The sequence below is a fragment of the Anolis sagrei genome, chromosome 4, assembly GCF_037176765.1.
Source record: "Anolis sagrei isolate rAnoSag1 chromosome 4, rAnoSag1.mat, whole genome shotgun sequence".
In the NCBI taxonomy this organism is placed as follows: Eukaryota; Metazoa; Chordata; class Lepidosauria; order Squamata; family Dactyloidae; genus Anolis; species Anolis sagrei.
The window spans coordinates 226,482,510-226,499,040 of NC_090024.1; the positions used below are offsets into that span (position 1 = coordinate 226,482,510).

The following is a 16,531-nucleotide window of genomic DNA, read 5'->3' on the forward strand; positions in this document are numbered from 1 at the left end:
CAGTTAGTCTGAATTCTATAAAAAGCAGCTCTAAAGTCACTTTTTAACTTCTCCTGGTGCATATTTTGTGAATTTACCAATGCATTTTATCTTTGCCCTATACTGTATATGTGAATTTTTAGTCTCTTGGGCTGAATCTGCACAGCTATACAATTTAGGTTTAACTCACTAATATGGGGGTATCTTTGGCCCTTTCCACAGGGCCCTGTATCCCAGAATATCAAGGAAGAAAATTCCACATTTTCTGCTTTGAACTGGAATATATGGCAGTGTAGACTCAGACAACCCAGCTCAAAGCAGATATTGTGGGATTTTCTGCCTTGATATTGTGGGATATAGGACTGTGTGGAAGGGCACTAGGTTATCTCACTCTACACTCAGGTAATGTGGGTTTTTCTGCCTTGATATTGTGAGATATAGGGCTGTGTAGAAGGGCCCTTAGTGCAATGCTTCTTAATATTCTGGCCCCTTCCACACAACCCTATAACCCAGAATATCAAGGTAGAAAAATCCCACAATGTCTGTTTTGAACTGGGTTATCTGTGTCCAGACAGCCATCTATCCCATTTCAAAGCAGAAAATGTGGGGTTTTTATTTAGCTGTGTGGAAGCGGCCTCTGTCTCATAGAATCCTAGAGTTGGAAGAGACTTAGTGGGCTATCCAGTCCAACCCCCTGCTAAGAAGCAGGACCGCATTTAAAGCACCCCGACAGATGGCCATCCAGCCTCTGTTTAAGAGCCACCAAATAAGGCGCTTCCACCACCGACTCTCAACGGTGTACTGGTTAACTCATAAGCTGTAGACACATGTAAAAACTAACAGGAAAACTGTATACAACAAAACTAAAAAGGTACCGTAAATTGGTTTATTTACTGCGAACTGCACAGACTGTGCATAAACTAACAAACTTTTTAATTCACTTTTTTGTTAGTTTCTCCCTCAAAGTCACCCATGCAATCCCTTTGAGTGATTTGGGTCTCTCTCCTTCACTTTCCCCGAACTTCTTTAGCGACTTTCACAGGGAAGGAATGCACTTAAATTCGGTTTCGGAGAAGTGGAGTTACAAGGCGATTCTTTCTGACGCCGAAGGGAAAGGAAGCAGAACAAACTTTTCATTTTACTCCCGTAGGATTCTCCTCTAACAATGCTTCCCAAAAGGGTTCCTTTCCATAAACAATTCAAAGGTCCTGGATAGATATATTAAACAGGCCACGATCGCGCAGATCTTGGGCTCTCTTTCTGCCGTCTCTTTCCCGAATGCAGAAGGCAAGACTTCAATGGTTTTGGGCCGCCTTCAGCTCTGCTCGAATTTGGGAAAAGAAAAGGCAAAAGGCCAGCACATTTTGCAAAAAGCATTGAGGGGAGACAGGGGGATCTCACTATCTGTCATCTAACTTGTAAGGTTCGCTGTTTTTCCTTCCCATTGAGATAGCTAGTCCCAATGACGCCAAGCGCTAGAAAAAGAGGGGTGGAAGGAAACCTCACCTTTCCAGTTGAAAATGTAGATTCTTTAGCTCTTTCCTTAGGCACCTGCGGGTGAGGGTCGACAGATTAAGAGAGATCAGGAAAACCTGTCCCTGATTAATATATAAAGTAAAGGTTTCCCCTGACATTAAATCCAGTCGTGTCCGACTCTGTGGGGTTGCTGCTCATCTCCGTTTTTTAGCCGAAGAGCTGGCGTTGTCCGTAGACACCTCCAAGGTCATGTGGCCGGCATGACGGCATGGAACGCCCTTACCTTCCCACCAGAGCGGTACCTATTGATCTACTCACATTTGCATGTTTTCGAACAGCCTAGGTTGGCAGAAGCTGGGGCTGACAGCGGGAGCTCATCCCGCTCCCCAGATTCGAACCTGTGACCATTTGATCAGCAAGTTCAGCAACTCAGAGCTTTAACCCACTGTGCCACCGGTGTGTGTGTGCGTGCGCGCACAAACACACACATATGTATATACATATAAGTCCTTCAGCCTCCTGTGCCAAAGTGACTCGCCAAACTACAAATCCCAAGATTCCATAGCACTGAGCTGCATAAGTCTGCAGTGTGGATGAACTCCAGGAGTCAAGAGAGAAAAGGGGAGGCTTGTGGTGCAAATTGAAAACTCAGTCAAACTCTTACCTGTCGCTTCCCTCCTTAAAATCTGACCAGGGGAAGTTTCCAAAGGGATCTCTCTCTCTCTCTCTCTCTGTGTGTGTGTGTGTGTGTGTAGAGAGAGAGAGAGAGAGAGAGAGAGATCCCTTTGCAAGTTTTACCTGGTGAGATTTTAAAGAGGGAAGAAAGGACAGGTAAGAGTTTGGCTGAGTTTTCAACTTGCACCACAAGCCTCTCCTTTTTCTCTCTGACTCCTGAGGTTCATCCACACTGAGGATTTCCAAACGGTTTGACATCACTTTAACTGCTTAGCTCAATGCTATGGAATCCTAGGATTTGTAGTTTGGTGAATCACCACTTCTCTTTGGCACGGAAGTCTTGTAGACTACAACTCCTATTTGCATTGAGTCATGACAATTACGGTCTAGTTAAACTGCATTAATTCTACCGTGGAGATGCAATTTAAGATTTACATCCTGTCCCTTCTCCTCTAGGATCCAAGGGTAGCTCTCCAATCTCCCTCTTGCCCACTCTTGTTTCAGAGCCCTGGGGTGTTTGGGGTTAAGGTTGCCCTCATAGAGTAACAGCCATGACATAAGGATACTGAGTGAGTGGGTGTGCGACGGATGAGTAACAGATCCTATAGAGATGTCTTGCTCAGGAAAATCGTTTTGAGTTTCGTGGGACTTAGGACCTCATCACACTAGAGAACGAGTCCACTTTAAATCCGGTTTCTGCCTCCTGCAGAATTCTGGGGTTTGTAGTTTAGTGAGGCTGTTAACAGCCTCACTAAACTACAAACCCCAGAAATCTGCAGGAGGCAGGAACCGGATTTAAAGTGGATTCATTCTCTAGTGTGATGAAGTTCCCCAATAATGTTTTCAATCCAAAGCGTTCAGGTTGCAAATCCAAATAAAACATTGGGTCTGCAACGCTGTTTTGGGTCTATATATCAAGAGAGAAAAGTAGGGTGTACAAGGATAATACTCACAAAAAACCGGGATCAACTTTTCAGGGAAATAAATACAGGAATCGCGTTGTCAGTGCAACCGGGTGGAAGTAGAGAAGTGGTCTCCAAAGGAAGGGAGTGTTTGGAAAGCGGTTTTCTATCCAGGCAATATTTGTCTTGTGCGCCTTTGATGCCTGTGAAAAGGAGAAGGGTTGTCTTTAAAAGTTTGCGTCCTAGCTTAAGAGAAGACCTTTGAAAGCTAGCAAACTGCCTTCGGAAGAGGAGACGGGCGTTGGTTTCCCTCCGTAAATCCTCCTTAAAGTCCTTCATGTTTCCTGGGAAACATTTGGAAAAGTAACTCGGTGAGAAGTGAGTGCCGGTTCACAACTTAGATTTAAATGACTGGTCGAAAAGATGTCACATTGAGGAGGCAGCAGGGTTATTTTCTGCTGCTCTGGAAACTGGCGCTCCAGGCAGTCATGCCGGCCACATGACTTTGGAGGTGTCTATGGACAACGCCGGCTCTTCAGCTTAGAAATGGAGATGAGCACCAACCCCCAGAGTAGGACAGGACTGGACTTAAATGTCAGGGGAAAAACCTTTACCTAACCTAGAAACTGGAACAGGGAGCAATGGCTTCACATCCCAGGAAGAGAGATTCTACCTAAACATTAGGAAGAACTTCCTGTTGGGAAGAGCTGTTCTACTGCCCAGTGGAGTTGCCTTCTCTGCAGGTTGTTAAGCAGAGGCGGGGTGGCCATCTGTCGGGAGTGTTTTGATTGGGTGTATTCCTAGAGGGCAAGGACTGGGTGGTATTCCTAGAGGTTGGACAGGGTGGCCCCTGGAGGTGTCTTCCAACTCTGTGGTTCAATTAGTCCATCCACATTGAAGTGGTCAGTGCAAATGTGTCCCTAAGTCTAACATCAGTGTTTAAGCGACTGAGGGGGAAAAGGTAAAAGGAAAAGGAAAAGGAAAGGGCCTGAGTCTGTTAGGAATTGTGGGAGTTGAAGTCCAAAACACCTGGAGGGCCCAAGTTTGTCCATGCCTGTACTATTCCACAGTTGCACTAAAATCCAACATTTCTGGTATGAAGGAGTTGAGAGTTATAGCTGGATGCTATGGAATAATAGCACTATGGTACTAGGTTTTTATTCCTGAGTTATAAATTGCATTTCCTAATTGGTTCTATCATAAAAACATGGAAAAGGTATTGTGGAAGTCTTTCATGGCCAGAATCACTGGGTTGCTGTGAGTTTTTGGGGCTGTATGGCCATGTTTCAGAAGCATTCTCTCCTGACGTTTCACCTGCATCTATCTTCAGAGGTTGTGAGATCTGACCTGCCATAGATGCAGGCAAAACGTCAGGAGAGAATGCTTCTGGAACATAGTCATACAGCCCGGAAAACTCACAGCAACATGGAAAACGTTTATTAAATTGTCAAAACTTTGTTTTCACTGGAGAAATATCCTGTAGCACATTTTGCTATGGTTTCTCTTTGATTATCAACCAATTCAGTGTCCACAGAAAACGAAGTTTATGAAGTATAAAAACTACTTTCAAAGTAAGCACTGCACAATTAAACAGGAAATCATACTTTAAAACCAGGAACAGATTTTTAAAATGTTATTTAGTGTAATAAGGCCGCTTGATCTACTTACTTTTGAGTAAGACATCCTTCCTCCCAAGTCTCCAACCAGGTTCACTCTTAAGTAAGCATGGAATTACACTTTGGTGCCTCCTTTTGGACACACTTTACAAAACTGCAAATTATAACCCAGGCAAGGCTTTTTTGATGGTCTTCATGAATTTCTGATTTTGTCGGATTTCCTACACAATGCCCTGTAGCACTTAATTAGCAATAAATAGGAACTTCATTTGTGGGTCACTGATAATTATTGATCAGGACCAGAGCCTTGAGAGCCTGGTTTAAAACACCAAGGGCACAAATCCCAGAAGTCAGACTTCTTGGCATAGTAAAACGTCAAGAGGGTGGTAAATCTACACTGCAGAATTAATGCAGTTTGACACCACTTGAGAAACGACTGCAGTTTCTCAAGACTGCAGTTTCTCAAGTCGCTCCTCTCACACACACAACAATTATATGCAGTGGAATCCTGGGAGTTGTAGTTTGACAGGGTTTGTAGCCTTCTCTGCCAGAGGGCGCTTCTACACTGCCATATAAATTGGGTTGCCGTGAGTTTTCTGGGCTGTATGGCCATATTCCAGAAGCATTCTCTCCTGACATTTTGCCCAGACATTCTCAGAGATTGTGAGAAATTAGGCAATAAGTGGGATTTATGTTTATATATCTCTGGAATGTCCAGGGTGTGAGAATGGACTCTTGTCTGTTTGAGGCAAGCGTGAATGCTGCAATAGATCACCTTGATTAGCATTGAATGGACTTGTAGCTTCAAAGCTTGGCTGCTTCCTGCCTGAGGAGGGAATCCTTTATTGGGAGGTTTTAACTGCCCCTGATTGATTCTTGTCTGGAATTCCCCTGTTTTGTTTTTAGTTGCTCTTTATTTACTGTTTTGATATTAGAAGTTTTTAAAATACTGGTAGCCAGATTTTGTTCATTTTCAGGGTTTCCTCCTTTCTGTTGAAACTGTCCACATAGTTTTGTATCTGTGTAGTTTGACATGGTAGTTGTTAGCATGGTTCATCATTTCTGTGTTCTCAAATGATATGTTGTGTCCAGGTCAGTTCATCAAGTGCTCTGGTTATCCAGACTATCTGATTTGAACTGGATTATGTAGCAGTGTAGACTCATATAATCCGGTTCGAAACAGATAATCTGGATTTTGTACCGCCGTGTAGAAGGAGCCTGAGAGTGCTTAGGCGTCGCCCCTCTGTCACTCCCAGGATTCCATAGCATCCGGCAGTTGAAGCGGAGGCAAACCGCATTAATTCTGCAGTGTAGCCACACCCTCAAACCACCGGATTGCTTCTCTACCCGCATCGAAGGTTACAAATTCGTGGATCCAGTTCCCCACGTTATTATAAGAGGGAAAACTGAGCCTCCTTTTACACAGCTGAATAAAATCCCACATTTATCTGCTTTGAACTGGAATATATTTGTGTCGAAGGCTTTCATGCCCGGAATCACTGGGTTGTTGTAGGTTTTTTGTTCTAGAGGCATTTTCTCCTGACGTTTTGCCTGCATCTATGGCAAGCATCCTCAGAGGTAGTGAGGTCTACCTCTGAGGATTCTTGCCATAGATGATGCAGGCGAAACGTCAGGAGAAAATGCCTCTAGAACATGGACATATAGCCTGAAAAAACCTACAACAACCCACTGGAATATATTTATTTATGTATTTATTTACGGCGCCTTCTCACCCCAAAGGGGACTCAGAGCGGCTTACAAGACACACACACACACACACATACATATACATACATACATATATATATATACACATACACACACACACATACACAAAACACACACTCACACACAATATATACTATATTATTAGCAAAGCACAATGTTACTATATTGTACTATACCATTGTACTGTAATATTATTAGTAATATTACATATAATATAAATATATGTAATTATAATATCAGATTATTATTAGTATTATATTGTATTACATTATAATATTATATGTATATACAATATATTATATTATATTATTAGCATAGCACAATATCAGTATTATATATTACTATATAAGTCTATATATATTAAATACATGATTGAATCATATTATATTGTTTTACAATATTATATATATATATTATATTATTAGCAAAGCACAATATCAGTCTTATATGTTACTATATTGTAGTAGATCATTGTACTGTAATATTATTAGTAATATTACACATAATATAAATATATCTAATTATAATATATTATTATTATTAGTATTATATTGAATTACATTATAATATATGTATATACAATATCAGTATTATATATTACTATATTGTACTATACCATGTACTGTAATATTATTGGTAATATTACATATAATATTAAATATATGATTATATCATATTATTATATTGTATTACATTATAATATCATATTATATGTAGTACAATATTATATGTAATTTTGTTGTCTGTATTTTGTATTTGATTCAGTTGTATTGTATCTTTGGGCCTGCATCCCATATCACAACACTCCCCAAACCACTGCATCCCATATAACTGGAAGTCACAATCCAATGAATAAGGAGGGTACCAGGTTCAGAAAGACTAGCTCCCAAACTAAGGCAGGATCTACACTGCCATATAACCCAGTATCTGACCCCAGATTATCTGTTTTGAACTGGATTATATGCATTCAAAGCATATAATCCAGTTCATATGGGATGCAGTGGTTTGGGGAGTGTTAACCGCCCCGAGTCCCTTCGGGGAGATGGGTGGCGGGGTATAAATAAATAAAGATTATTATTATTATTTATTTATTTATTTATTTATTTACAATATATGATATTATTAGCATAACACAAGAGATAAGAATATATGGCAGTGTGGACTCGGATAACCCGGTTCAATGCAGATATTGTGCGATTTTCTGCTTTGATATTCCGGGTTTTATGGCTGTGTGGAAGGGCTTCCTGGGATCCACGCGAGTTGCCCTCTCCATTGGAGATATGATAGCCATGTATAAATATGTGAGAGGAAGTTACAGGGAGGAGGGAGTAAGCTTGTTTTCTGCTTCCCTGGAGACTAGGACACAGAACAATGGCTTCAAACTACAAGAGAGGAGATTCCACCTGAACATGAGGAAGAACTTCCTGACTGTGAGAGCCGTTCAGCAGTGGAACTCTCTGCCCCGGAGTGTGGTGGAGGCTCCTTCTTTGGAAGCTTTTAAACAGGCTGGATGGCCATCTGTCAGGGGTGATTTGAATGCAATATTACTGCTTCTTGGCAGGGGGTTGGACTGGATGGCCCATGAGGTCTCTTCCAACTCTTTGATTCGATGATTCTAATTAGGAAAATGGGTTTATATATCTGTGGAATGACTGGGGTGGGGCAAAGGGCAAAGAGCTCTTCTCTGCTGGAGCTAGGTGTGAATGTTTCAACTGACCACCTTCATTAGCATTTGAAGGCCTGGCTGGGCCTGAGGGAATCTTTTGTTGAGAGGTATTAAGATGTGCCTGGTTGTTTAATATATTATATTATTAGCATAACACAAGAGACAAGAATATATGGCAGTGTGGACTCGGATAACCCGGTTCAATGCAGATATTGTGCGATTTTCTGCCTTGATATTCAGGGTTTTATGGCTTGTGTGGAAGGGCTTCCTGGGATCCACGCGAGTTGCCCTCTCCATTGATGCCACTCCGGCTCCAAAAGCCAGAGCTGAGCGCGCGGCGAGAGTGGGGCGGAGCTTCGACCCGGTTCGCTTTCCGATTGGTTCGAGATCTTCCTTGGCTCCGCCTCTCTGGGAAGCGCACCCATTCCCGGCCCTTCCTTGGGGCGGGGCTATGCAAATGAGTTTCCATTAAGGGCGGCTGGGGAGGCGCAAGCGAAGCCCAGTGGCTCCTTCTTTCCCAAAGGCTGGAGAAGTTCCCTCGGCGGCAGCGGCTCCTCTTCGCCTCTATGCCCGGCCTTTGAGAGCGGCTGCGCTTGGATTTACCGCGCTTGGGCTGCGACGCCGAGACTTCCGACTTTTCCCTCCTTTCGGGTTATTCATTTTTCCCATTTTTTGGGGGGGATACTGGACGCCATGTTGTGGAAACTAGCCGACAATGTCAAGTACGAAGAAGACTGCGAGGTGAGGCTGAGAGGTTTCTAGTCCTCATTGAGGACTGGAGCGTTATTATCATTTTGCCAAGTTTTAGCGGGGTTTAGACTCTTGAAAACTCATGATTGGTAGGAATACAGAGCTTCCTTCGTTTAGTATTAACAGAAAAGTATATAAATTATAATTATTTGGTCGTTGGGGGGCGAGTCTCCTTAAAACCGGTGATGTTTGGACTTCTATGGAAACTAAATCCGAAGTAACTGATGGAGGTGTTACAAGTAGTTCGTAAAAAGTGTATAAATGATAATTACCTAGTTTTTGGGGGGTGAGTCTCCTTAAAGCCGGTGAAGTTTGGACTTCTGTGGAAACTCTAAATCCGAAGTAATTGGTGGAACTATAAAAATAATCCTTGAATGCTTGTGTTTCGACCTAATATGTTTAGAGGAGTTGAATGCAACTTCTGTTTGAATAGGAGGGAAGGGAAGCTGCAACAATTACATCCAAGCAATTATTATTGCCTCACAAGAGTGTCTCAATGTTAAAGGTTATGGGTTGCAGTGAGTTTTCCGGGCTGTATGGCCATGTTCCCGAAGCATTCTCTCCCGACGTTTCGCCTGCAACTATGGTAGACATCCTCAGAGGTTGTGAGGACTAAGGGTTAAAAGTTATGATTCCTTTAAGCTGAATTAAGTCAAACGCATTCAGTGGAATGAATGCGGTTTAATACCTCTTTAACTGATCAAAGCTATGGAATAATGGGAGTTGTAGATTTAACTGCTCAATGCTATATAATAATGGGACTTGTCGATTTCCAAAGTATTTAGTCTACTCTGGTGTCTCACCAAAGTTAGAAATCCCAGGATTTCGCAGCATTGGTTAGTTAAAATGGTTTGGTTTCGGAACCGTATCAATTCTATAGTATAGATGTACCCCAAAAAGAGGGGACTCCGAAATCCTCCACATGGTCAACACTGAGGAGAATTGTATTAATTCAAGAAGGGTTACCACCAGTGGGATTCAGGCCGTTTTCTCTTCCTTCCGAGGAAACACACAGCCTTATATCCCAGAATATCAAGGCAGAAAATCCCACATTACCAGATAACCCAGATCAAAGTAGATATTGTGGGATTTTCTGCCTTGATATTCTGAGATACAGGGCTGTGGTGAAGGGCCCCCAATCTAATAGCCTTTTAATTTAGAAGAGGGGAGGAGATGTGAGCTCTAGAGCCCTTCCACACAGCCCTATATCCCAGAATATCAAGGCAGAAAATCCCACATTATCTGAGTGTGGACTCAGATAACCTAGTTCAATGCAGATATTGTGGGGTTTTCTGCCTTGATGTTCTGGGATACAGGGCTGTGTGGAAGAGCCCCCAATCGAATAGCCTTTAATTCAGAAGAGAGGAGGAAATGTGAGATCTAGAGCCCTTCCACACAACCATATATCCCAGAATATCAAGGCAGAAAATCCCACAATATCTGCTTTGAACTGGATTATTTGAGTCCACACTCAGATAATGTGGGATTTCTTGCCTTGATATTCTGGGATGTAGGGCTGTGTGAAAGGGCCCCAAGTCCCATGGATGTCAAGTATTCTCTTACAGTTAGTCTGAATTCTATAAAAAGTAGCTCTAAAGTCACTTTTTAACTTCTCCTGGTGCATATTTTGTGAATTTACCAATGCATTGTATCTTTGCCCCATATATGTGAATCTTTAGTCTCTTGGGCTGAATCTGCACAACTATACAGTGCAGGTTGAACTCTTTAATATGGGGTATCTTTGGGCCCTTCAACATATCCCTATATCCCAGAATATCTAGGCAGAAAATCCCACAATATCGGCTTTGATCTGGGTTATCTTGAGTCCATACTCAGATAATGTGGGCTTTCTTGCCTTGATATTCTGGGATATAGGGCTGTGAACAAGTCTCATGCTTCTGAATATTCTGGCCCCTTCCACACAGCCATATAACCCAGAATATCAAGGTAGAAAATCCCACTGGGTTATCTAAGTCCACACTCAGATAATGTGGGATTTTCTGCCTTAACATTCTGGGATATAGGGCTGTGTGGAAGGGCCCTGGATTATCTGAGTCCACACTCAGATAATGTGTGATTTTGTTCAGCTGTGTGGAAGATGCCTTCGAAACTACCTGTGCAAAATAATACAATTTAATTCCGCTTTTATAACTCAATGCTGTGGGATCCTGGGAGCTGGTACTTCTCTGCTGCCTCCCCAAAATGCAACTCCGAAGGTTTTCTTAGCGCCCTTTCACACAGCCCAGTATCCCAAAATGTAAAGGCAGAAAATCCCACAATATCCGTTTTGAACTGGGTTATCTGAGTGCCCTTCCACGCAGCCCTGTATCCCGGAATATCAAGGCAGAAAATCCCTCAATATCTGCTTTGAATTGGGTTATCTTAGGGCCCTTCCACATATAACCCAGAATGTAAAGGCAGAAAAGCGCACAATATCTGCTTTGAACTGGGTTATCTTAGCCCCCTTCCACACAGCCCTGTATCCCGGAATATCAAGGCAGAAAAGCGCACAATATCTGCTTTGAACTGGGTTATCTGAGTCCACAATAGTATTCAAGGCGCATTCGTCCGCCGTGCAGACCGCAAGCAGAGGAATCCGGGAGCCCGGTCTGTAAGATCCAAACGGCTTTTCCTTTCCCTCCGAGGCAAACTTTTCGCACGCTTTCCTCCCCTCCGGGCCCAGGTCCTCCCACGCGGTGTGAGTTTGTTGTGTGTGGACGGGGCTGGCAATGCTTACTGGGAAGAGAGAGAGAGAGAAAGAGAGAGCTCAGTCTGGTCGGACTGGTTCTGCCGGAGAGGAGGAAAGTCTAGCGCATCTCTTGCCTCCTCTGCCAGGCCAAGAAGTGGGCAGAAAAGAGGGGAGAGTCATTGGAGGGCGACTTTAGGGTTGCCTTCCAGGATGGGAGGAAGGAGAAGGAACCAGAAAGTGTGTCAAGGAGCATCTTGTACAACAAGCTAAGGCAAACTTGGGCCCTCCAGGGGTTTTGGACTTCAGCTCCCACAATTCCTAACAGCCGGTAGGCTGTTAGGAATTGTGGGAGCTGGAGTCCAAAACCCCTGGAGGGCCCAAGTTTGCCCATGCGTGATTTCGTTCACTTCCTTATTAAATATGTGAAGAGCCTTGTAAGAAGCCAAACGAAGGAGAGAGTCTCTAGCTCTTGAAACTTCCCCACTTGGTCGCTAAAGGCAACCAAGTGTTTTCTCCCCTTCTCTGTGTGTGAAAGGGGACATCTTCCACTTCTAACTCGAGTGGAAGTTGGAGATTGGGGCTTCTGGTGTGCAAGGCGCTTTGGGGTGGAAATTAATCCAGATTTATAAGCCTCCCAGGCTATTAAATCCTTTCCCTTGTTTCCAAAAGGAAATGGGGAGGAGGGCAGGGGCTTCCTGGCCAAAGTGTTTACAAGCCGTTTTGGCAGTTCTTTTGGCTTGAGAAGATTATGAATCCCTGAATCTGCCTGGATCCACAATCCTCTTAAGCCTGTATGTTGATGGATGCATCCTCACATTAGAGTTAATTCTGTTTCACAGCACTTTATAACTGGAATTGGTGAGGCATCAACTTTCTTACAAATGTCTGTTGCTTTCCTTGCTAATTAATGTTTTGGTGCATTACCAAGCTACAACTCCCAGGACTCTCATGATATTAAGCTATGGCTGGTGAAGTGAGGTCCAACAGCATTGTAGATGCGCTCAAAGGCCATGGGGCAGTTGGGTAGCCTGGCTTTTGAACATAGCCCACTGGGGAAGGGAAGCTCCCACCCTGGACATTCCACAGATCTATAAACCAAATTTTCCTAGTTTCCAACAGACCTCAAAACCTCTGAGGATGCCTACCATAGATGCAGGCAAAACATCATGAGAGAATGCTTCTGGAACATGGCTATACATCCCGGAAAACTCACAACAACCCAGAAGCTCCCTCTGTTTGCTTATTTGGATTGGAGCATCCCAAGAAGTTTTTCACAGATACTGCCAACTCCTTTGTCTCAAAAATGAGGGCTTCTCAAAGGCTATTCCTAGAAAGCAAGCTCTATGGGGACTTATTTCTAGGTAAATTACCCACAAAGCAATCTCTTTAAAAACACTCAGAAGTAGGGATAACCAGTCCTTTGTTTGGTCTGCTGTGAAAAAGTCCTGCAGAATTTTTTTTAAAATCTCACCTTCTCTTCAGCAGAACTCCCAATTCAAGGCAAACTTGCCATTGATGACATATTTTGTTGTTTTGTGCCTTCATGTCATTTCTGATGTATGGGTGACCTTATCATAGGATTGTCCTGACATGATATGTGGCCTTCCTCTGAGGCTGAGAGAGTGTGACATACCCAAGGTCATCTGGTTTTTCTGAGAGAAGATCCAAACCCAGGTCTCCAGAATCCCAGTCCAAGCTTCAAAACACTAAGCCATGTTACCTTTATTCTACTCAGAAATAAAAAATTATTGGGTTTTGAAACATTTCATCCTAGATAAATTGGGTATAGGTGAATCCTTCAGGTAGGAAGCTTTCTGGAATGTTTAAATTCCAGGGCACCTTTCAATAGGGGATAGATTTCCATTGATCAGGTGAGAACTTTGTTTCATATGAGAGACTAGAGGGGACAGTAAGATGAAGGAAAAATATATCTCTGAGAATATACAGAGATCCATCCAGTGGGCCATCTTGGTCTTCCAGCCAGGGAGATTTTGAACTATTAACAGGCTTGCAGAGGGGCACCGATTAGCCTGTTTTTGCAAGTGGTGTTCTATAGTTATCCAAGGTAATGTCCTGTGGAATTGGGTACCTGTGTTTTGGAGCTTAAGTTTCTCTGTTGACTCCTCCTGCCCCCTACTAACAAGACAAGAGGGAGAAGGGCTTAACCCTCTCCTCCTTTTCCTGCCCCTCCATTATCCAAGCCAGGGAAGATTTGGTCGACCCATAAATCAACTAATCAGGGTTTGAAATTGGCCTTCCAAGAAGAATCTGGGCTTCAGAAACTCATCCTTTGGAACATACCAAATCCTCAGACATCTGTGGGTGTATGTATTAGCTTTTGGCTTGGCGGATTGGTGCTAACAATACCCTTTTTTTCTTAACAAGCCCACCCCCACCAGCAGTGAATTTGATTAACTTTTCAGTGGCCACAAGGGGAGGACAGTGTTTAAAATCCAATTTAGTTCAAGGTTTCCCAAGCTGAGATTTGAATTTGAATCTGAAGTGGAACCAAACAATTACAAGGGGGAATATTGCAAAGAGAACTTGTAACATCTTTGATATTAACTTGAGAGAAAGAAATTGTAGCATAGGATTTTCATAATTTTGTCAGAGGCTTGATCTGTTTGTGGTGTCTTTTGGATTGCACCAGACTCTTAAGATTTTTTAGCTTAATCTAAATTGGGTATAGGTAAATTATAAGCACTTTAGCTTAATCGAGCTTCTGGTCATTTTGCAAATACTCTCCTCACTCCAGACCTCCAGAGGAATGTTGTCCCATTTTTATAACTCATTGAAAAGATGGAAATAATTATTTTTTCCACCATTCCTAAGAAATTGATTTTTCCATATAACCCATGCTTGCAAATTGAAACAAATAGTTCAGATCTGAATGTGTTTTGTTGAGAAGCAACATTAAAGTAAATATGATTTCTTTCCAAGGAAATGTGTGCAAAATGTTTTTTTTAATCCTGAGACACAATCTTGTATATACTTAACTTCTTTTGAGTAAACATAGGACTGTAATGCAATTGTCAAGTGTAGTAACTAGTTGTTTTTGTAAAATCTCTGCAAATATGATGTTCCATTGTTTGAAATTGTGTTCACCACAAACAATTTGGTTTGGGATCAAGATGCTGGTGATTATGGCTTTGATACAATCCTTCTCATGTAAGTGTTTATGAACTGTGTGATGTCTGTGATTTAAATTAACGGTTCCCTCCAATTATTGAGACTTGAATATTGCCAATAGGCTCCTTGGCTTTAATTTGAACTTAGTTTTTCATGTTAATTTATATTAAGAGTGAAGAACAGGGTTGCCATTTCAGTGTAAAATTTCATTTATGTCCATAGTTTTCCAGTGTAAGTCGATAGCATCTCGACAGTCTTGGGCTGTAGTCTTTTCTTCAAATGACTTTGAAAAAGTAGATAAAGATTCTAAAAATCTTTATTCCACTTTTTGGAAGATAGATTTTTAGAATTTGGTTTTGATGCTGTTGCAACTCCTTTAGTTTTGGACCTTGTGAGGATTGTGTTTGGAAATGGTTGTTTGCTTAAGTCAATGATTCCAATGAAAAGTATGTAGATTTGTTCAGAGTGTAGAATGTCTTCTTGGATGATGACTCCCAGGTTGTGAGAACATTTTGGGAATTGGTAGTCCATGAAAAAAAAAAAACCCTGCACACTATGGGTATGCTTGCAAGTCCAGTAACTTCTGCTTTGAAAGGTAAATTGTGCTCCTAGATTAATTAAATACAATCATATTTGCTTCCAGATTACACTGTGGGAGTGAGATGCAGTGTTAAGACCTGCATCATAAGCGTTGAAAGGGTCTACAAGGGTCATTTTAGTCCAACCCCCAGCCATTCAGGGATATACAGCTAAAGCCATCCTGAATGATGCTCAGTACTCTTCCACATTCTCCATTCAGTAAGCTATTGATTGTATAGACCAAAGGTAGCCAGCCAACTGTTGGAGGCTAGAGTTATATATTGGCTTCCCAAAATATTTTGGAGGGCCAAATACCCGGAGGACACTCCCTGACTTATAAACATAGGAAGGGAAGTTCACTCCTGGAAGAGTTCTCATGGGGAAAAAGTGTCTCCAAGTTTTATTACCAATCCTCATTTCCACAACAAGCCAAATATTTCAAAGTCCAATTATCACAGTGACAGAAAGTAAAGTGAAATCTTCAGAACAGGAGCATAAATAGCAAAACAGATGCTATCCAAAGTCATCTATCTATCTCCTGGATGTGGTTACACTTCTTAAAATGTACCTGTTCTGACTTGCATACAAATTCAACTTAAGAACAAACCTACAGAACTTGTTTTGTTTGTAACTTGGGGATTTCCTGTGCTTTTTATTCTGGAAAAAGGTTTCTCCACCCTTGCTATATGATCTTCCTAGGGATGTCTCCCTGCTTGTTGCCTTCCTCCTTAATCTATCTAGTGGACCACTAATTGATAAAGCCTCTTTCTTTCCATAGGACCGGCATGATGGTAGCAGCAATGGGAACCCCAGACTGCCCCACCTCTCAGCCGTCAGCCAGCACTTGTACAGTCCGGCTCCCCCACTTTCCCATTCAGGGGCTTCGGATTTCCAGCCCCCTTACTTTCCTCCCCCTTACCAGCCTCTACCTTACTCTCAGTCCAGCGACCCATATGCGCACCTGGGAGACCCGTTTTCCATCAACCCGCTCCACCAGCCTCCGCCACCGCCTCCCACCCAGCAACAAACCAGCTGGCCCAACCGCCAGACCAACCAAGATCATTCCAATCTCCCTCATCCTGCCCGTTCAGGCTTGGTCTCTCATCTCCCAAGTCTGGACAGTGGCTCTGTCGGGGTGAGGAGGGATGCCTACAGGCGATCGGAGCTCCTCCTGCCCCATGGTCACGGCCTAGATGCCTCCAGCCTTGCAGAAAACCTTGGACTGCATGAAATGGCTCATCAGATGGAAGAGGTCCAGGTAAAAGATTGTGGGTACATGGCTTAAAGGGGGGGGGGGGAGAATCACATAGGCCAGCTGAGATCTTGGAAGAGTTGCTTTTCT

At 42.7% G+C, this 16,531-nt stretch overlaps 1 protein-coding gene across 3 annotated transcripts in view; it reads left to right on the top strand.

Moving 5' to 3' along the window:
* The window catches only part of TFAP2C (transcription factor AP-2 gamma), a 42,450-nt gene that overhangs the window by 4,138 nt on the left and 21,781 nt on the right, over window positions 1-16,531 (top strand). For 2 of the 3 annotated variants that reach the window (XM_060772064.2, XM_060772066.2), the window contains exons 1-2: window positions 8,527-8,783; window positions 15,968-16,447. In XM_060772064.2, coding sequence (XP_060628047.1) covers window positions 8,736-8,783; window positions 15,968-16,447 — 528 coding nt within the window. In that variant the 5' untranslated portion in view covers window positions 8,527-8,735. Of the gene's footprint in view, window positions 1-8,526; window positions 8,784-15,967; window positions 16,448-16,531 lie in introns of those variants that run through there. The other variant, XM_060772065.2, reaches the window with a different exon arrangement.